A 22,126-nucleotide genomic window follows, 5' to 3' on the forward strand; every position below is an offset into this window, starting at 1 on the left:
TCTCATTCTTTCACCTCTGTAGAGACTTGTAGAAAACTAGTAAAATCTCTGTAGAGATTTTTCAAGAGTAAAAAGTGAGATACAGGAAGTTTCTAACAGTAGGTCCATTTTTGTGAGCATTTTAACAAATCTGAAAATGCTTTTTCTGAATCTTCTTTCTCATGAGAACAGGGCACTTTTAATCAGCCTTAAACAGTAAGCCTAAGGAGAGGGCACAGGATTCTGACATTTCACAGCAGAAGAGATGAATCTTCAGACCTCCCCATAATGATTTGTTTTCTGGAAATAAGAGCAATCTGGAAGTGTTCTTCCAAGGACCTACTGGTGCTACAGCCAGCCCTAATGACTGCCTTGCTCTGTACTGACCTCCTATGGCCAATTAACAACTGGGAGCCATTAGCATCAAAACAGATTTTTCACCTCTCCTGGGCTTATGACCACAGTAACAATTCCTATAGAGCACAACCTCTTAAAAAGTGGGGGAGATTCCTGAAGGGATCTTTGCCAAAGTGCAAGAATTTCCGGAGGTGGGATATCTGCTTTGGGACCAATAAAAGTGTATCAGGAAGGGGAAGGAAATTAATAAATCCAGTTGCAAATCCATTTGTGTACATTTGAAGTCGACAGAAACTAATGCAAGTGAAGCAGAGACAGAATGTCTGTGATAGAAATAAAACCACTTTACTGTTTAGAATAAAAGGACACTATAAAAAGTGAACATTATGCAACATTACCTTAAAAGACAATATACATTCACTGAATATAAAATTTATAAATAACATGGAGGAAAACTGTAAACAGTGCTAGAAAATTTAGCAACAAATACATTCCTTCTGGACAAGATTTTTCACATGGGTTTGGTTCTCTCCCCAAGTTTCCATGACTATCAGGAACAGCAGAGTGGCTCTATGAAGGAAGGACAGTGAGACAGAAGCCAGTACAAGAAAAACAGCAACAAATGTTTAGTGGGTTTTTATGTTTTTTTCTCAAGACTGGTAGCCCCAAAAGTCACCTACTCTAAAAAAAATCCAAAACTTTCTGCAGTTCCCTAAATTCTGTTCTCTCCTTCTAAAATGTGCTATAAAGCACATTATAAGTAAGCAGTATTTTCAGAGACATCTGCAAGGATGGAAGCTTGTTCTCATGGAGGCCTTTCTTTCCAACAGTCTTTACTGCAAAAAACACAACAGTATATTTCCCATCACTGTGAGGTAGCATTTCACTCTGATAAGTATGAATGGGATACAATGACAGATTTAGGTTTCAGAATAGTCCTACTAAAGGGCCACATAACTTTTTAAAACATGAGAAATTTAGATTTAAAAATGGCCTTTTTTTTTTCCCCATACAGGAGAGGTAGAAGCCTCCCATTTTAAAGAGGACTTCATTTAAGGAACTCTATGCACAAATCTCCTACTCTCCACCCCCTCCATTTTGGAAAAGGCAAATAGAATCTAATCTTTCCCAAACCTTCAATATATATTTGTGTCATTTTAAAGGGGAAAATACTCTCCAGCAAGTAAGGAAAAAAATATGTATAAATAAGAAACTGAACATCTTCAGTCTAGAAATTAGCTATGCACTTTAAAAAGTATTTTTAATAATGTTGGTGTGTCTAAAGCATGGTGGCAGGGAGTGTGTGTGTGTCTGTGTGTGTGTGTGTGTGTGTGTGTGTGTAATCCCAGACATGTCCATTGGCAAGTAGAAGTGACTTAGCAAGGCAGAAGAAAGGAGAGCTGACAGAAAAGACGAAGTCTTTGAGTCTGATTTAGAGCCTGTTCAATCCATGTAATGGCTTCCACTTCAGGAGTGCCTTCAGGCAGGTCCTTAATGCAAGCACAAGCACAAGAAATGCACGTCCCTGATAGCATGCACAGAAACAAAATAAAGAAGCTTCCCAAAAGAAATGTATTTTCACTGGATTCTTCCCCCTCCTTTTGGCTCCACATTTTGAAAAGCCTTTACAACTATTTCTTTACACAGCAAGGGCAAAGATTTGCCATCAAACCTCTGCCCCTGCCAGTCTAGCTGTCTGCATCTCAGAAATATTTTACCATCCGCAAAACAAAGTGGGAATATGCTTTACTTTCTGGTAATGCATCTGCTGGTTTTTTGTTTACAAAGCACATAGCTACATCATATCCTACGTAGGGACACAAGTCCTCATAGTATTAGAACGCAAATATTTTCACAATAATTTGAGTGCAATACTGTAATGTCTCAGCTAGCTAAATGAATCAGTGACAGGTAAAATATGCAGAGCTGCAGTTTAATGAAAATTCAAATCAACACTTGACTACATTGAGGGGCATTTTTGTTTAGCCTTCCAAAGCTGTGAGAAGTGGCTGCAGCTCAAAGAGATGCTGGCTTTGCCAAGTCACCTTGAGCTTGAGGAGGCCACATCCTGCAACACCAACTCCGAGCAATGCAAACACTGAGGGTGGCTCCATTCTGCCCTCAGTGACCCTCACACATTTTGTCAGCCATGCACAACTCAAACAGAGATTGTTCCACTGGGCCCAAAGCCCAAACCCATGTTTTGCCAAAAGGAACAACTTTCTGAACCACCACCTGATCCTGTGATGGGTGTCATGTACTCTCCCTCTCATCTCCAACCCATAATTTAGGAGTAGTCACAGGGAAGAGGACTTCTGAGAAGTGTTCCAAGTCTAAAGCACAGGAAAATCCAATAGACTTTCAACATGTTTTGTGCTGCATTGCCACTCAGAGCTGCTGGGGAAAAAAGTACATGCAGCAGATCTGGGCACCTCTTACAGCAACTCTGTGAAAATGCCCTTTAAAGTTCATGCTAAAAATGAAGCTTTATGTTGCAACAAGTCACCCAGCAAATGGGGCATTTCAGAGGGTGTACATCTGGCAGAGCTCTGGTAGCACACAGGGAACATAAAAACACATCAGGGCCCATCTCAGACACCCTTTCTTTTCCATTTGGCAAAGAGGTTCTAAACAACTCTCCAGCAGGAGGTCACTGACAGTAAAATGCTGTATTGCCCCAAGCTGGAATCACTGCAACAACTTTTACATGCTGGTGGCAGCTCTGCTTTCTAAGTGGAATGAACGGAAGATATATGGAAACTTAAGATAAATAATCATAATAATACAAAAATGAAGTTAAGCACAATCTTCTCCCTGCCCAAGCCCTCCCCATCCAAAACTTAGTCACCAATTTTGTCAGCACCCCTTCTTCACCATCATTAAAACTTAAAATACTTTTATTTGATAAGAAAAATTATATTATAGTTTTCTTAATAATAAAAAAAACAAAATAGAATGAAAAAAAACAACTTCTCCAGTCAACAGCAAAGCACAAGACAGTAAGGCTTCTCCTCCCACATGACTGCAGGACATGGTATGAGCACATGCACAGGGCTATGCTTAACAGTGCCTAGAGGGAAACACAGCACTTGACACAGAAGGAATCCTCTGGGTAGTTGAAAATTTTACGATCCCAGACAACAGTTATTAGGAGACCACTTTTCCTTGCCTAGCCCACACACACACACACTTCCTTTCACCATATAAACAAATGCAGCTATTGTGGCTGCAGGGGAGGAACGGTGGTGCAAGGAGATACAGAGGAAATAATGACTGTAGCCACTACTGCAGATACACTGGAGCTTCAATATCTTAAAAACAACTCACCGACTCGGAATGTCAATATTTCTGTCTTTAAAACACAATCAAATCATTCTTTTGTTTATAACACCAAAAAAATTCCATGTCCTGTCAAAAATAGCTTATGTCATTATGTGTATATACATCTTAGTTCAGCAAAACACTATTTTTGCAATACTTTCTTTTTTTTTTAATAGTAAGAGTTGTAGCAAGTCTCCCCTTTTCCTCTTGCACATAATTGATTTCTAGTTGTTATTTTTGCATCTGTTTGGTTTAAGGTGTTCACAAGCTGATTTTGCTGTTGAAGCTAAGCTGCAAAAATTTCAGGGGCCAATGCTGCTCAAAACAGGATGGAACAACACTTCATATGCTCTGCTGTAGTTGCATTTACCTCCCTGAAAACAGGGGATGGAGCTTTTGTTTTTTGAAACAACAACAACAAGAATACAAAATACTCTCTTTTGTTCTGGGGAAAGACAGAACTTCAAATGTGCCGTTGCATTCACACTGTGACTGAATTAGCCAGGACAGTCAGTCAACAATGTTTTTACCAGATGATGTGGTCAGACACACCAGGTAAAGTCTCCCACTGCTGGAGTCAATCACATTCAATCAGAGAAGTCAATCTCTTCTATAGAGAAGGATTTATTTTGGATGTCATTCTGTCCAGAGTTTAGGCTGTGTTTCTTTTTCTTTTGCTTCATTTGCCTGATTAATCTGATTCATGAGATCTGTTTCCCTTAAAATAGATTTTTCTATGTATTTTCAGCACTTAGTGCATGACGGGGGGTGATGGGAAGCCAGCACATAGAAGAATACAGTGCCTAATTGGCATAGTTTTTAGATTTTTGTTTTCCTAAAAAAATAGAGATTATATTGCTACAGCTAATGATACATGTAAGAGAGCAAGAGCTCTGTCTTTTTTTTTTTTTTTCCTTTTTCCTTTTTTTTCCCTCCCATTTTTCCCCCTGGTGTGCAAAAGTAAGCTCCCAAATGTTGTCTGATCAAAATGAGTGGTATCAAAAAATGGAAAAGGTGATTACAAATGCAGTAAGGTAGCACAGACTTTTTTCTTTCCTTTCCTTTTTTTTCTCTTTTCTTTTTTAAGTGTTCGAAGTGCTAGAATTTGCATGAAAATAGGCACTAATTTCATTGTCATCATCACGATCTGGTAAGAGTTAGTGTCCAAAGGAAGATCAGCCACAAGTAAGGGAGAGGGGAGATAAGGAAAGGGAGAGCTGCTCAGGGATCTGTGGCATTGATTATCGTTTTGTCTGGAGGTGCCCATCCTCTGTACCAGCTGCAGTAGCCTTCTGCCCTCTGGATGCAGGCATAGTGCTTTGCTTGATATCCCGAGTGGCCGAAGTTGGAGAGCATGTCTGTCCAAATGCACTCATTCTTGGAGGTGGCAAAGCAGGGCAAATAGTAGCAGGGCCTAATCTGCAATTGGAAAGAGAAATCAGGTAAGACTACATGTAAAAACAACATTATATAAAATGTCTTTTTAACAGAGACAAGTGATTCAAACTTCTGCTGCCTCAGACCTTGCTTACTAATCCAAAATTCAGCCTCAGTTCTGTAAGCACGTAAGCATGTGCTTAGCTTCATACACACAGCTAAATTCTGTAGTCAAAAGGGCTTTTCAGGTGCAGAAAAGCTGAGCTTATGTCTATGTTTTTGCAGGCTTGACGCCATGTACAAAAGTCTTAGTTCCAGTGCCAGGCTGTGGGGTTTTAAGTACTCAAAATGTTTACACAGGAAAAAAGCTGGACATATCTTGCCAAGCCTTTGGTACCTGATTTCATTCACCTGCAAATGATTCTGCATAGATTCTGAAAGTCTTCCCCAGCCCAAATTAACTCCGACAGGGTATTAAAGGCATAGACTCTGCATTTTTATTTGATTGTCTCTTCTCTGGTCTTGGCACTAAAAATGAACCTTACTTCTTCTCTGTAGAAATTGTTGTCCCCCATTTCTCTTCCTGGCTGTTCTCCAGCATCATAGAGTACTACCAGCCAGGAGAAATAGAGTTCCTGGGCTTGAATGTCTGAATGCCACCTTAGAGACACACATACCTTGCAGCCACAGCCCAGGTGATAACGGTGGTTCAGTCCTTTGCGCTGGGACAGAGTCAGCCGGTCCCATTTCTCATACCAGTTGCACAGGCCAGTGTAAACCTTCCCCTCATACACCCGGCCTTGAAAACAGACACATGGTCACAAGTTAGCACTTCTCCACTCAAGCACTTCTCTCATTTCCTGACATTGCTAATGCTCTCAATATGTTTGGCTTCAGCCACTGCTCAGCAAATGCTTTCTTTTTATTAACTGGTTCAGGAATCTCTGGCCAGCAAGATAACAGCACTTCTGAAAGTCAGGAGTGTTGTGCCAGCTGAGAGCACCACCAGCAACATGCAGGTTAGTGATGATGCTCTCCAGCTCCTCTTAACAACAGAGCAAATGAACTACACCTTCCCTGGAAACAAGACTTGGCAACTGCCACATGTCCATCCCTCTGCATCCCCCCCATCTCAGCAGCCTGCATTTCTCCAGCTCATTCCAAAAACAACCTTCTATTTCTGACAGAGCCCAGTACCACCCAGTTCCCTGTGACACATGCTAGCTCAGGTACAAATTGAGAGCCATAAACTGTCATACAACATACTTGTCACAGCATGCCTGGGTATAAGATACGCTTTAGGAAAGAGAGAGACATCTAGAGAGTGAAGTGACTCTCTGAGTCACTCAGAGTACTTAACACCAGAATACTGTTAGCCATCTTAACACTTAGGAAATTGTGTACAGAGCTGTCTACACCACTGCCTGAGTCCTCAGCAGGTGTATGTACAAAACAGAAGAGGTTCTGCTTATGGAGAAGTACAAAATCCTTTACCTGTGATCAGATATTGGTACTTGTTGACCTCCAGCTTGACTCCACAAAGACTCTCAGAGGCTTCTGTGTAGATGTACTGAACATGTGGCATTATCTGGAAGCCCCTGTACATCTAGAGAAAGAATAAAAATGCTTTAAGTCATCTTAAGAGGACAAATTTCACTTTAGTTTCTTTACTATCTACATTTCTAGTTTGTGGTGGTAAGCAACAAATTTTCTGGTTTTTACAAGAGTGAAGGAATAATGATGCTAGCTGGACTCATAGAAGTCTCCCTACCAGATCTGCTGGTAAAGCAGAAAAAAACCACCTGCTAATAAGCCATTGCAATTCAGCACAGGGACCAGTTTTTCCCATTCATATTAGTTCCAGTGGCACTGACTGAACAAAGCACTAATGCTGCAGGCTCTGCCAACATCCTGAATTTTTTTTTCCTCTTATAAAGGTCATAATTAGGGAGAAATAAAATTAGTTTGAGCTTGGAATCTTTCTTCTCTATGTGATTGAAACAATTTCCTCCAAACTAAGGGGTTTTTCTTTTAAACAATTACCCAATTTTCCAGTGTTGCTGCTGTAAGAGTTTCAAACCGTCGGCGCTCAATCTAAGTCATCAAGCCAGACACCTCCTTCTCAAACGCATAGCACACACAGCTCCTGCTGACCTCAGCAAGGACTTAATGTTTCTCTAACTCAATGAATGCAGACATTGAATTCTACACCATCTTCTAAAATTAGTCCCATACTGATGGGCGCCATAAAGAAAATATCATGTATACATAATTCCTCTGCACTCCTCCTCCTTCATAATCTTTCTTCCAGCTCAGTTTAATTGAAACATGAGCCCACAGATACACAGTTGGATTCAGTCAGAAATTAGCACATGTCCCCATCTGACCTGGCCTTACTGCTGCAATTTAGAGAAACTCATGCCCACCTGTTAACAGCATAATGAAGTCTTTGCATAGCCATGAAACAACCACTACATGTGTACATTGGACCCATTTAACACATCCTATTTTTGAAACACAGAGGATCATTTTCCTGAGAATTTCATCTTTAAAATTTGTTTGTCTTTTCAAAGCATTCAGTCACTCTTTTTTCCCTGCCAACTCCACAAATGGCCAATATTTAGAAATTAAAGAAGAAACAATACAAATCAGAGAGAATCAGTTTCCTGGCATTTCCCAGCCTATCCTTTTCTCACCCATCTTTACTGATAGACAGCACATTCACATTCAATTTAGTAGTAAATATTAATTATTTAGGCAAAAGAGGACCAAAAAATCCCAAACCAGCTCAGAGCTACAGCTCCTTGCTGCTGTGTCACCTAAGCTGTAGTAATCTACTCCAGGCTGCATTCTATTCCTTAAAGTCCCCTATTACCCTAGAGTATCTCAACTTTCCCCCACCTACTTTAAAAACAGAAAATCTTTTTTCTTTCTGAAAGAACATCTGTTAATTTAACAGACTTTATGCTAGGCGCAAATACTTATTGTAAAATCATAAAAAATCACTACTAATTATGCTATGCTGAGAGGCCAAATTATCTTTGGAGCACCTACAGAATGTCAGCCAGGTGAGTTTTTTTTTCTCCATAGATAGGTGCCCCTAATCAGTATGATCTCGTAACAGTGTCAGAACTCAGTAACAGCACTGCTGGGTACAGTAAAAGACATGCTGAAGAGTTTGCATTTTCCAGCCTTTCTCCTATGCCCAGCTAATATACAAGGAAAGTATTTTTTTAATTAATCCTGCTTTATCAACAAAATGTCATAGATCATGCTTGAAATATGACATTGTATCCATAAGTGGCCAAAGTCTTTCAATAGAGATGGAAGAAGTGAACTTTACCTAATCTCTGCTTTATCCCTGCAATTTTCTTGGTATCAGATGACCTACTCAGATGTTCCAATCCAGTCAACATAGCTAGAGATCTAGACTCTGGCATAAGCATCCTGTCTGTCCTTGGATGAGTTATTTAGCCCTCAGCACACTTTTGTTTCTTGCTTCCCAAGGGTGCTGTGAGGAAAGGCACATAGAATAAAGGTCACGTGTCCGGAGCCCTTTCTAGTGGGTGTCACACCAAAAAGCTCAGATAACAGTATCTGAGCAGATAAAACTAGCTAAAATAACAGCTGGGGCTGCCTAGCCCCTCCAGGCAATGCATTATCAACACTGCAGAAAGCTGCACACTGTGCATGGCAGTGCAAGGGATCTGTCACTCACAGTGCTGAGCTCCCAGTCATGTTGGGCTAATTAGTTATACTAATTATAACTAATCCAAGTGTGCCTGTCCACTTGTCTGCATGTGGACAGGCACACTTGGAGCCCTTTCTTCCTCTTGCCCACAGGGCTATGAGCTACACTAATCATTCCCCTGGGAAGCTGCCCAGGTCCCTCCTACAGGACTGTACAGTCATCGCTTTTCGCATCTTCTGAGCCATCAAGCCCACCATGACTGCCTAGGAAATAGCCAGTGATGCTGAACTGGGGCTTGTTTTTCAGCTCCTGGACCTAATTTCCTGTTCACATTACCATTAGAGTATTAGCCACTGTCAGGGCTGCTAAAGAAAGCATGCTCAGCCTCCTACTTCCACTCAGTTGCCAGTGACCCACATCAATGGCAGCCACTGCCACGCTGCCTGAACCTGTGCTGGGGCAGACAAGGCCTCCCACATCCTCTGAGGACTGAAAAAAATTTACCAGGAGGACCTCAGTTCTCAGGGAAGGAAAAGAAAGGGGGGAAGGGGAATCTTCTACAGATGTCTGCTGTTAAAACAAATAAAGCAACACCTTGAGCATTACTTCTGGGTATACAAAGTGTCTTGGAAGTGCTGTTAGACCAGTCAAAAGAAACCTACCATAAAGCTAGCCTCTCTCCTAACTGCTACCCTCAGAGTTCTCCTGTCCCCACAAATGTGTGTTTTTGGAAGCGTAATAACAGGGAATAAAGTATTAGCAAGCATGACATGGTGATGTCTGCTAGTGCTGCTCTATTTCCATCTGTGTCAGCATTCCCCTTAGCAGCCCCCATACTGCCTCAGAAATGCACAGTCAAATCCTGTGGTGATTCCTGGTGCTTAAACAACTTCACCCTGTAAAACTGTTCATGATATTCCTCCCTTTATCCCTCCCATGTGAGGCTGCACTAGATACCAAGAGCTGGGAGTCACTCCTTGCCTAACCCTCAGCTACCTAAAAGATAGGCAATTCACAGGAATTAGGCATCCTCTCTAGTCAAATGCCAAGAACAGACACCTCCAGAACAACTCAGCCCATCCTAAAATAGCTGCCTACAACTTGTGGGCTGAATTACACTTTGGTCGTTCCTCTCTCTACTCATTGACAATCAAGAGAGCAGGAAAGGATCAACACCTCATTTCAGTCTGTCTAAAATTAAACTAAATTAATCCTACCCCACTTATTTCCTCTTGGGACTATCATATTTCCCCCCATAGACTCATTTTGCAGATAAGCAACAAACCAAGGAAAGTCTCCTTGCTTCTGGCAGCCTGTGCAGGGTACTGCCATGATCAGTCAGGATTGTTTGTGTTCATGGAGGAGAAATATCTTGTCTCCTTGTTTCCTTTGCAGTTTCCTGAAATAGGCTTGGGCCATTCTCAGAATGCACTGCAAGATCACAGAACATGTAGGGGTTAGATCAGTCTTCTGCAGATTTATGACACGTGATCTTAAAGTATTCTTACATTATTTGAGAAAGCAGTGGGGAGAGGCAGAGGTTGCTTGGAGAAGTACAAGGTCTCTTCAGAAAACAAAACTGAACTCTAGAAAGCCTGGCACTGTTCTGTCCCTGTGGGCTGATCTTGTGCTCCTGCCCAGGCCCCAAGCTGGTTTAGTTGTGAAATGCAGCAATGAGTTCAGGAATGTTAGTGAGATGAAGAATCTAACCCGGCAAACTCCAAGGAGCCCATGATAGAGCTATAGAGATGGTTTGTTGCCCTTTAAGGCTTTCAGTGCTTTCCACACACAATTCAGCACATACTGACTAAATGGCTTGTTTATTTTTCACCAGCAGGTGCAGAAGGGTTTATGCAGACTGACATGTTAGTTTTATCTTCAGAGTTGTTCTCATGCAGCTGTGCAGAGCCATAGGCCTCCTTAGTTCTCTTTTCAGCAGGAGGACAGTCAGCTTTCTTAGGAGCAAACAAGGGAGAAATTTGCTGTGTCACTCTGAACTCCCCCTCTGTATGCATCTAAATTCCTCTTTATACTGAAGTCTCTAAGATCAGCAGAAAGACAGCAGGGTTTCCAAAGAAGACACTTGGTTTGTTTGTTTATGAAGAACTATGTCCTCTGGACATTCCAGTCCTACTGAGCACTTAAGCTTCAGGTTCCTTCCTGCCAAAGGTCACAGTTAAATGCCCAGTGCAACATCCCACCATCTAAGCAGCAGACATAAGGGCAGTTTGACCAACACATGATTTCCTCTTTAAAATCCCTCTTGCTTTTGTTGGACACATAACTTCCTAACAAAACACTGTGGAAATGCTCCTGCAGAAAGGCCCTGCACTGCAGAATAACCCAATGAAAACAACCAGGACAGGCTCAGGTGTCTTATTTAGTTAGAAGAGAAGCAGTGTTCTGAGTGGTAAAAGATAGTAGTTCATTTCAGGGACTACCATTATCCATTATTCCAGATCGCTGTTCATGGTCATATGTTAGACACAAAGTACCAAACTCTTGGCACTGAGAAGAAGGAAGAGCAGTACTGGACAGACCAGGATGAAATCAGAAAGAGAAGTTGATGAAGCCACTGTAGCATGTGGACACTGAGTAGTTTCGTGAAGCATGGTGGACTTGCTGAGGTGGAGAGTGACAAAACTGAAGAAGAACAGCATGGAGTGCTGCAAGCCTGATGAGGCAAACAACAGCCATAAAAAAAAAAAAAGTGACAGTGCTGTCTCATTATTGCCAATACAACCAGTTACTTTTTTTTTTTTTCTTTTTTTTTACAAATATATATTTTGTTTGGAATCTTGCAGAGAAATTTTTAAGGTTAAGGTAGCCAACAAGCCCAGCACCTCAGGCCCTTTTGTTCAAAGTGCAGGCATTCCACTCTTGTGGAAGAGCCATGCCAGGACCAGATTTGGCTACGTGCAAATGTCGTGGTTTTGTGACAGCTTATGAAACAGGTTTTGCGTCTCTCCTCCCCACTTTCGTGCTTAGCTATAAACTGCCTTATAAAGAGAGTTACTGTTACAAGGCAGGCAAGTGACTGTTTTTTTCTGAACCTTTACTTTGTCTAATATGTTTCAGATTTCTGCAGTCTCTGCCAAGTTTTTCCATTCCCTTTCTTTTTTCTTTTTTTTTTTTTTTCCTAAAGACATAAACCAGTCTTATGACTGGAATGGCATTGCCAAGAAAAACAATCTAGGGCTGATTTTTAGCATTACATAACAAGGGGGCAGTTTAAGAAAAAAACCCAAGTCCAAAGCAACAGGTTGAGTGCAGTTTGTGCAGCAAAGAATTAGAGCTCTGAAGAAAGAAACTAAAGAAATCAAGCAACTGGTGTAGTTCTCATCTCTGAATCAATACTTCACAGCTATTCTAAGCTGACAATATTTAAAAGCTACAATGCTCTGTTTAGCTTTATATAAAGACTTCACTTTATGATTTTCATTTGTTTTGTACATGGAAAAAATGGCATAATCCTAACTGGTGGTCACAAAGAAAGCAAGGAAAGAAAAGAAATGAGCAGTCTCCCAAGGGTGGCAGACTCCCTACCCTAATTTCCTTCTTGGATTTAATTAGAGTGCCACGTGGAAACACTGGCATTTCCAGTCTAACACTATGCATGTAGAACACAAAACATGTCTTCAGTACCTAGAAAAGACCATCTGGCATCTTTTACTACTAGAAATCTTAAAATAATGGAAGAATTCAGGTATTCAGCACTGTATGTCAGGAATGATCTCCAGTTCCTTTCCCCTCTTCAGACAAATTTCTACCAATTGCTGGTTTCCTTCCATTCTGTACGGCCAGTACAAAAAATGGAGGTGCTGTTAAGTATGCAAAGTGTTCATTATTACACGTTAATTAGATTCCTTACCATATCTACTAGCCCATGAGAAATGTCTGCAAACATACCTTCATCTGCTTGACCGTGTACCGCATCGTTCCAAAAGGTCCATCTTTCATGAGCTTCTTCCCCACCACTTTAGCTCGGATTACTGTCATAAGGGAGGAAAAAAAATACAGCAAATTATAGACAACTGTACACAACATTTATGCTATACCCTTCACTTAAAAACCCCACAAAACTGTTTAGATAAATTATCCTGTAAAATAAACAAAACTCCAGGTCAACCTTCCTCTCAATTTATTCTAAATCTCACACAGAGTGAAGGCATGTAATGGGATGGCAAAGCAGGTGTTTATTTAGAAGAAATACAGTTCTGTGTGAAGAATAAGAACAAGCATTATTTGTGGTTAAGTCTCACTGAAATCTGCAGAGCAGACTGTAGCTGGGACCAGGACAGATTAAAATCCTTGAACCAAGCCAAGTTTGTAATGTCTTAACTCTTAACATACAGGATGATGTTCAGTAGGATAGTACTTTTAAATTGTTCTTTGTGTGACCAATGCAGCTTCTGTTCCCAGTAAACAAAAAAAACTCAGTACAGGGCACTGGAATATCCTATATCTGGGATTTCACTACAACTGCCACCTTTGAGGTACCACAAAACTAATGCTCCCTTGAACAAACAGCTACTGTGCAAACATTGGCAACCATCAGGCGCTCAGTGACAGCTGCCAGGCCAGCCAGAAGTCACCTGGAAGACAAACTAAAGCTGACCCATCAGATCTTATGTAGACTGTACTGCATTTCCTCATGGATACCAAGGGGCTGTGTGTGCTCTGTGGCACAGGTACCGTCACTGTACCACAGATGCTCCAGAGCAATGTCAACTGAGCCCAAGCCACCACAGATAAGGATTCTGAGGTCCCATAGATAAGGATTTTTCATTTTGATCTAGTGGGAAGTTTATAGTCAGTGATTAATGAAGAGTTCTCTTGCTCATCCATTTTTGGGGCATTCCACACACACAAAAGAAAATTTAAAAGACTTCTATCAATCCTCTTTGAAACAGTTCTGCAACCACCTGTTCCTCTCAGCAGAGGAGTAAAGCTCAGGGACAGGGCAGGCACTATCCACTTTAATCTATCACAGAAAACCAAAAAAAAAAAAAATGCAGGAAGGCATAGAAAGGAGACAAAGAGGTGGAAGCAGGAAAACAGTTATTTGCCTTACAGCACTATCTAGCAGCAGCAACAAAGTTCAGGGATATGTTTTGCTGAATATAAAGGACTTTATACAAGCATCTTGTTGCATCTTAGCTTATTTAGATTTCAAATCTGTAGAAGCCTGATGAAAGGAATGAGGAAAAGAGGTGGTTTTTTTTCACTACCTAGGTCCAACTAAGGAGGCAAAAAGCTTGTCCCAGCTTTCAGAATAATCAGAAGAACAGATTTAAAGGAACAGATAGGTCTGGTTTTATACACCAGTTCCTGGACCTCATTCCACAAGGGTGGTGTGAAATGAAGACAAATCCACTCTGCTCTGATTTATAGCCTGTGCTTCAGCCAGACTTGTCAAAGAAATTTTAAACTAGGTAAGACAGTCCTGGCTTTAATTCAAAGAACAAACAAAACCTTCATTCACTGAGTGTAAAACTTCATGATTTTAAAAACTTCTATTTCCCAACAGCGGTAAAAGCAATTTTATTGATTCTTCTATTTAACAAGTTGTTCTGACTTCAATTTACTCTCATCTTCAAACTTCAGTAGCTGTATTGAACCATGTGCTTGAGGACCACAAATATCTTTAAAGAACTAGCTTCCTCCACTTGCTGCCCCCAACCACCACAACCACCAGCAAAGCTCCAAAACCAGACTGTGCAAGGGCCAGTGAGAAAGAACACAATTCCTTAAAGTTTTCTGAATTCCAGGACAACTCACTAACACTGGAGTCTATAGTAGAAAGTGTCAAAAGTCTTATCTTCATCTGCTGATACACTGAAATTGAAAAAATTGGTGTTTGCCCAACACATTTAAAACCAACAAACAAGTCTTATATCTTATTGACAATGATAAGAAATATACTAAAAGGCAGTATTACAAAATTATAGGGTTTCCAAACCAGAACACAGTTAGCATATAAGATAACAAGCATGTTCTCAATTCCTGAGAAAATACCTAAAAAACCATTTTCTTCACTTATTTCACTCCTAGCTTGTCAGTCCTTTGATTTCTAGTTAGGGTACCACAGCTATTTCTGAAAGAAACTTTGATTTATGGACTAATCAACAGCTTCACCAAATATTCAGAATGCATATCTCCACTAGGACTTAGGAGCATTCCAATTTCAACTAATAATACCCTTGCAAACAAGTAGAAGGGTATGCATTTTCCTGTTATTGTGCCCCAATAAAGTTGAAGAACAACCATCCTAGCAAATTCACCTAGAAAAGCCATGACAAACCTTAGTGGGCTGTCACTTCAAGCCTTTTGTAAGAGGGTCAAGCCCTCTGTTTTTCAGAGAAGTTGCCTTTATCACTCCAATGGTAACATTTTTAGCTAAGTTATTTTCTTTACTGAAGAGCTAGAAATGCAAAAAGAACCCACCCTTCATATTTTTTCCCATATTAAAGGCAAAATCAAGCTGTTGGCCAAGTAGCAGAGGATATTCCAAGTTACGTCTATCACCTGTAATTTGTGAGGTTAAATTCCCATCCCTGAGGATGAGATGCCTCTGAGCCATTGGGGAGAAATGCTGGATGGACAGAGTTGCTCAGAGGTTGCTCTTGCATGTGTACCTTCAAGCCCCTAAGGCTCCACACACGAGAGCCACTTGTACACCTTGCTCAGAGCAGAGCTCCACGCTGCACATCTGCAGCCACATGTTTCCCAGTCCCTATCTTTGCTCCTTCAAACTCCCCAGTTATATGGCTGGGCCACTCTTCACACCTGGCCAGAAAATAAAGAATACTGCTCTTGATTGAGCAGGGGCCATGCATACTTGCCACAGGAGCTTTTTGCCCTCTATGAGTTATCTGAGATTTACAGCATTTCTGATGCAAATGTCCATGTTAATTTAATGAAGTCAACTGTTTCCTACTTCTTGAGCAAAATGAGGCAAAAGGTGCTGTGACTTCTTTCATGAGCTCCTCCCTTCTCCTTGAAGCTCTATTACAGTCCTGCTATTACTGATGGGAAACTTTATCCCACACAAGTGGTCACCAAAATAGCTGCATATTTTTAAACCACAATTCCTTTGAAGCACTGCCTATGAAAATACTCCAAGATGAATGTTTCTCAGTACTTTGGGGTTTCAGGTCAGGTCACTTTGTGGGACTGGAGCAGTTGGCAAGGTCTCATGAGTGATTCGTAATTATTTATGAAAAGCTAAATTAGACAAAGATATAAATCTTGGTAAGATAAGCATGGCAGCCATGCCATGATACAAAGAGGAGAAAACACACATACTGCTTCTCAACATTTGACATGATTAAAAAATTGAGGGAGGAAACATCCCCTCATAAAAGGAAGGAAATCAGGCTTTTAGTTGATACTTTTTTTTAAAAAATAATGAAAATAATAACCTGCTGTGTTTGAGTATTCAAGAAATGCATCCAAGAATGTACCACAAATTATTAGTGTGTTTATCTCTTTTCCCTGCCTTTTTGGGGTTTTTTGTTTGGGTTTTTTAATGTAAACTAGCTTGGTAGTTAGGACAACAGAGATGGCTCAGATTTGCCAGGACTAATAGAGAGCCAGCAACTACTGGTTTGTGTTTCCCCAGCATCTCTAGTATGGTAAAAACTGTCTGCAGGTGCAAGAATACATATAAATACAGGCAAAAATCTCCTACATCTTTTCCAAATGTCACTGGATGAAGTCCTCTAAAGGCAAACAAATCAGAATGGGTGCATGAGAAAAAGTTCTATTTTCCCATATGCATAAATATCTAACTCAAGTACTCTTTAACTTATCACTCTGTGGCCATTTTCTCAAGGATTCAAGGCCTAAAGGCAAGGTATGAAGCAGAAGAGGACACTGACTTTTCATCTGAGATGGCAGAAGGCATTCTTTTCATGAGTCAAGGAGCAGAAAAACAGGCAATGAGAGATTAAGACATGCATTTTCCAAGCTGAAGAAACAACACTGTGAAAAGACTTGTAGCTACCAAGTACTTCCATCCAGGCACACAGTAACTACTACATGTGTGGTAGCTCTTTTTCCCAACTGACAAGCAACGTCAAATGTCCTGGTTCAATCCAGTGTCCTTTATCAGGACCAGCCACTAGATGGTGACCCTGTCCCAAATCATACCTTCCCCTGAGGAGACCCAGGCTAACACCACCAATCCCAGCTGCTTCCTCAGCTGCACCATGAGAACCAGACGATTTCATGCAAGTGGGCTGGTTGTCATCCATAAACAGCACTTTAAATGGAGGCACACCCTTCAGAGACCAGGATTTGCTCCAAACCCATTTCCTTTGTGACCAATTACCATGAATATCTCAGGAGGGTAACAACTGCTACATTTCTCATTATTGTTTCAATGATTTATTTTATTAATTATTAATTTAAAGTGAGAGCTTTGGCTGAAATGCATGCTCACTACATTTGAGTGAGTGAAGGATGTGGAGGACTCGTTGTTTACTAATAGAGACACACGGGACAAGTTATTCTCCAGACCATTCTCTGACATCCAAATAGTGGCTAAACAAAATATATAGGGAGCAGCAACGTGACTGGGAGGCTGAAGAAAAGCTCCTTCTGTCCTGAGGCCACTGACTATACTAATACTTAAAAACACTGCTTTAACACCAGATATGTGACATGCCAAGGAGGATGGTTTCCATTTTATTCATCCAAAGACTATGCAAGGGTTCATGTCCAAGAGCAATTTACTGAGAGCTTTTTACCAGCTTTACTAGCTAGCAGCTCTCTCATTTGATTTGCCTCACAAGAACTCCCTTCTGTGCTGGTACATGCTGGAGGGCTCACATCACCACAGGGCTAAGGCAGCTGGTATGTTTTAGACTCCTGAGTATACCTAGCACACTACTGAAATATTTGTGTTATTTATGGGGTGTCCCCCAATGTGGTCAGGGCAGGATGCTTTTACATTCAGATTTTCTAGTTCTGGTGCTGATGGTGCTGCTAAAATGGAATTACTGTCTCCCTTGCTCACTCTCATAATATGCATTCCCTTTGCCACTCCCCCAACTGATCTGTTAGCAATTACCACCAACACTCTTGGCTGCCCTAAAACCAGAGGACCATAACTAGAGGTGGATTGTGTCCTTTGAACTGGAAGTATGGCCCAACTGTATACAGCCTCTTGGGAGGCTCTATTAAATTGCCTGGCAGCTGCAGGTTTCTGTGAGCAGCAAGTAGCTGGTGCCTGCTTTAGGAGGGGGAAGAGATAGCAGCCCTTCACCCATTCCTCCACTTCCACAAGAAAGCAGAATGGAGAGGGAAATACTGATTACAGCAGGGGATTTATGAAGAGGGGAAAAAAACCAGAAACCTCCAGCCAGTTTGATGATCTATTAGTACTGAAAGTTGCCTCCTCCTCCATAACCAAAACAGATTTTATGAATCAGAGTGTTGAATTTGAAGGCTTCTTGCAAAGCACAAAAAGGCTGAAAAAATACCATGGAGGGGCTTTATTTTGATTCATTCCACCATGACCTTCATCCAAAGCCAAAAAAGGCAAAACAAACCCCTTTTGCTTTGTCTTTGAAGAAGTCAAATCCAGCTGTGCTGGTACAGAGCATCACCAAAGAACATCAAGGAAGCAAAAAAAAGGCAGTGAAGTTAAGAGGTTCACTGCCTTCCTCTCATACCCTGACCAACAAACTAGTTCCCATTATTAGCACTCCAAATCTTGACTTCTAGTCTTTTCGAAGTGCTCTCAGGAATACTAACTGAGAAAGAGCACCTTTTCAAACCATTCACCTCTGCCAGTCAATTGCCACATAAATACCACATTGTAAAGGATATGTGTTTACATCAGCAAGTGCATTAGTAACTAACAATGGAAGTCTAAATAAAAACAGGAAAGCAAGACACAGATAACTTTCCTTCCCCTGTTCTAACCAGAATTATGACATTTATTTTCAGCCTTTGTTTTACAGATCCAAAAAAACTTCCCCTGTCTGTGGCATGGCAAGTCTGTTTGAAGGCCACCCCCAAAAAAGCAGAAGGCAATTAAATGGGTTTGCCCAGGCCCAGGCTCCATATAAAACAACTGATCACAATTACACTTGCTAAATATTAACCACATTTCCCATCCCTGCAGATTTCCTGGCCACTGATAGACTGTTTGCACAACATGCCGTGCTGCTTGATTTCTAACACTGCAGAATAAGGAGTGATACAACTTTTTCATACAAGACTTTGTGTCAGACCTTCCACCAACTCAAAAACCATAAACTGCTCTAGAAGGGCTTTACTTGGAAAAATCCTCCCAACGAGACCATAAATTAAAGAAACAAGGTTGCATAAAACAACCAAGCAGAACTTGGTTAGTGCTTGGCATTTCACCTGTAGCTTATTAACAGGATACAACCTTTGTGATGGCAGCAGCATCAACCATTTTTCTCCCTCCCTATATGGGATATCTGATCCTAAGGAAGTCCAAGCACCCTTTGAAATACATTAGAATCAGGGAAAAACAAGAGATCTCTGTTAAGTGAGCAGCTGCAAATTCTCTTCTGGATATTTCTTTCAGGTTCCTACATGCAACTTGGTCAAAGACTCTTCAACTTCCAAGCACTGCCCCTGCATTTAACTCCTGATGTTAAATATTAGTTCCCCTGCTTCCCCATCATACACACTGTTGGGAAGATAGAGGCAAGACTGAATGAAGAAGGAAGAATGGATGGATATAAAATGCATTTAGAAGATCCAAGTAGAACATCTTAGATCCATATGTAGATGTTAATATGTATAAAAAATAGCTTCAGGAAATACCTCATGAAAAACACAGAGAAGCTAAAGGAAGAAGGGAAAATCCCACTGTCTATGGTTACCAGCTATTACACTTATTAAACTCAATGAAACCAGGTAGACATAAGAGATTAGCTATTAGGCACAGAGTTGAGTTGCAGGAGTAACATGCATTGCTGGGTTAGTCTCACAAGTCTCACAGCTTGCATCAACAAAACATTCTAGGTCTCCTACAGATCCAAGCAGAGACACTGCAGACTATGTAATGAGCATGCCTACAGCATTGAGAACTCTCTGGTAAAATAAAAAGAGAAAACAATGTCATTCCTGCCAACTAGAAATTTCTCTCTCTCTCACTTTTGGCAGGCTTTTTTTATCTTTCCACCTATATTTTTTAACTCATCACTGAAAGCTGAATTCAGGCTAAAGGCAAAAAGCAGTAGGCAAGAATCAGAAAAAAGGAAGGAAAAATGATACAAGTGGAGGGAGGGGAAGGGAGTGCCTCATGTACAGAGCACAGTAGAGACATCTCACATCTCTCTCCAAGGAGTGTTTTCAGCAGAGTGCATTTTGCCTCATTTTGTGTCTCTGACAACTGCCAAAGGCAGAAATGCTTTTAGCCAAGGTTAGTAGTGTTGGAAAGATGGTTGTCAAAACCAACACACAAAAGCACTTCCAAAGCCAGCTTACAACAGTGGATAAAAATAACAAGCATATGACTCAGAGCAATACTCGGTTCAAAACACCTTTTCCGTTTCCTTTTTGTCTACATACAATTGGTGCAATAGAATAAGATTTAGTTCAGCCCTCTCTTCCAGATCAAGTGCTTCTCGACACAGTACATAGAGGACCAGGGGAAGCCAGGCTGAGACAAAGTTCTGGTTTCCCACAGTTCTTTGGAACTGTTCAAAGGAGCCACAGGTCTAAGCTTTCCACTCAGAGAATATGGCAGAGCTGATGTGAGACCAATTAGGGGCAAATGGAAACCATATGCGATTTTAATGAAACAAGAAGCTGGTGCACATAACTTACTGCTGCAGGAGCATTTACTGCCTGAAAGGAATGTGCATCTGGCATTGATCGTTTCCCAACCCATCAAGTGAGCAGTAACATGGAAAGCAAATTGGAGCATATGATGAGAGATGAATTGCCTAAAGAGTATAGTTAGGGGAGCAGCCTCTGCAAGGAGAAAACATGTCCTTTGCCTGTGATTTAGTGATACAGCTGTAAGTGAGGCTGACCTTCCATTTCCACAGATCACGATGACAAACTGCAAGAACGAGTGCTAAAGTGATTAAAATGGATCAAGTGATATTTTCAAAGACCTACTACAATTGCAGAAATCCCAATCTGATTCACATGGGACAGGCTTTTTCTCACTTGAGGTCATGGGCACTCCTTAAAGAACAAAGTACTATTGAAACTAAATAAGGGTAATACAGTCCTCAAATGACATTGCTTTCAGGTATACATAAAAATGGGTACACAATGAGATTTCAGGTTGAAGAGGCAGTGTAGATACACTCTTTTGAATTATTTTTTTTTTAAATTTACTAAAAATTACCCAGGAAGATTCAGTTCTGCTGCAAAAGGGAAGTCCACAACTCGCAAAATCATAGATAAATTGCTTTACTGGGCTATGGTAGTTTCTTCTGTAGGCTGTTGTGTTGCAGCTTGATATCAAGTTTCAGAACAAACCCACTGTCTTCACTAAGCGGCCAAGAGATGGTTCACATACATCAAAGAGGAGGTGAGGGAAGATGCTCTGATCCAGCACTTGACCAGTGAATGCCCAGGGCTTGAACCTGGTAGAGGTTACGTGGCATTTCAAGTAATAATGAGACCACTGCAAAACCAGACACACAGAACTGGCACATCCTTGCTTCTTAGTGCTGTATTTCCCTTGGGGTATAACCAGAGTTAACAAGCATCATAAATTAATCACTATATTTGTTAAGGATGCAATAGAAAAATTTTTGAGCCAAATCTGCCATTTTATTAGTCTTTCTTAACCCACTGTGCAACCCACAAACTCACTGGGTACCAGATCCAAACAGTTCAACAGGAAGAAGAGGAGGAGGAAAGACAGTATTGCTAAAGAGAACATCTGAAGGCAGTTTTCATCTGTGCATTACAAACAGGGCATCTCTGACAGCCCATGTAAACCTTTCAAAAGAGGGATTATCAAAAGCCACAGGCCTCGACACTCCCTGCTTCATCAACTTACTTCAGAGGACTCTCCTTGCTTCAGCACCTTGCCCATCTGGGATGGGTGCCAGCGTTCTGCAAAGAGGCTGCGCTCCACTGATCACATGGTTTATGCTCAATTTTGCACGTAGGAGCTAGAGAGGAAGAACTGTTTGGGAACATGTATAGATTTCAAGGGTACTGGGTGGGCCTGCAAATTCCTTCCTGCATTACAAAACTTGCACTAAACTGACAGGCTAAGCAGCTGTCCACACCAGATAGGTATACATATTTAACCAGGTCAGGCCTACATGCGCTGCTCTGCTGCTCCTATTCACACTGGGCCTGACAGGACCTAGTATTTGGTCTGACAGACCCTGGAATTAAGCCTGCATTCAAACAATTTCCCCAGTGAAAAGAGTATCTTCA

General features: G+C 41.1%; 2 protein-coding genes across 3 annotated transcripts in view; one reads left to right on the forward strand and one right to left on the reverse strand.

Moving 5' to 3' along the window:
* Positions 1–22,126, forward strand: part of SYN3 (synapsin III) — a 190,000-nt gene that overhangs the window by 60,520 nt on the left and 107,354 nt on the right. The gene's annotated exons all lie outside the window — the stretch shown is intronic.
* The window catches only part of TIMP3 (TIMP metallopeptidase inhibitor 3), a 37,502-nt gene continuing 16,034 nt past the window's right edge, over positions 659–22,126 (reverse strand). The window contains exons 2-5 of the mRNA XM_015627329.2: positions 12,635–12,717; positions 6,529–6,640; positions 5,712–5,833; positions 659–5,076 (exon numbers count right to left, since the gene is read on the reverse strand). Coding sequence (XP_015482815.1) covers positions 4,879–5,076; positions 5,712–5,833; positions 6,529–6,640; positions 12,635–12,717 — 515 coding nt within the window. The 3' untranslated portion in view covers positions 659–4,878. The remainder of the gene's footprint in view (positions 5,077–5,711; positions 5,834–6,528; positions 6,641–12,634; positions 12,718–22,126) is intronic.

The sequence above is a fragment of the Parus major genome, chromosome 1A (assembly GCF_001522545.3).
Source record: "Parus major isolate Abel chromosome 1A, Parus_major1.1, whole genome shotgun sequence".
NCBI classification, from domain to species: Eukaryota; Metazoa; Chordata; class Aves; order Passeriformes; family Paridae; genus Parus; species Parus major.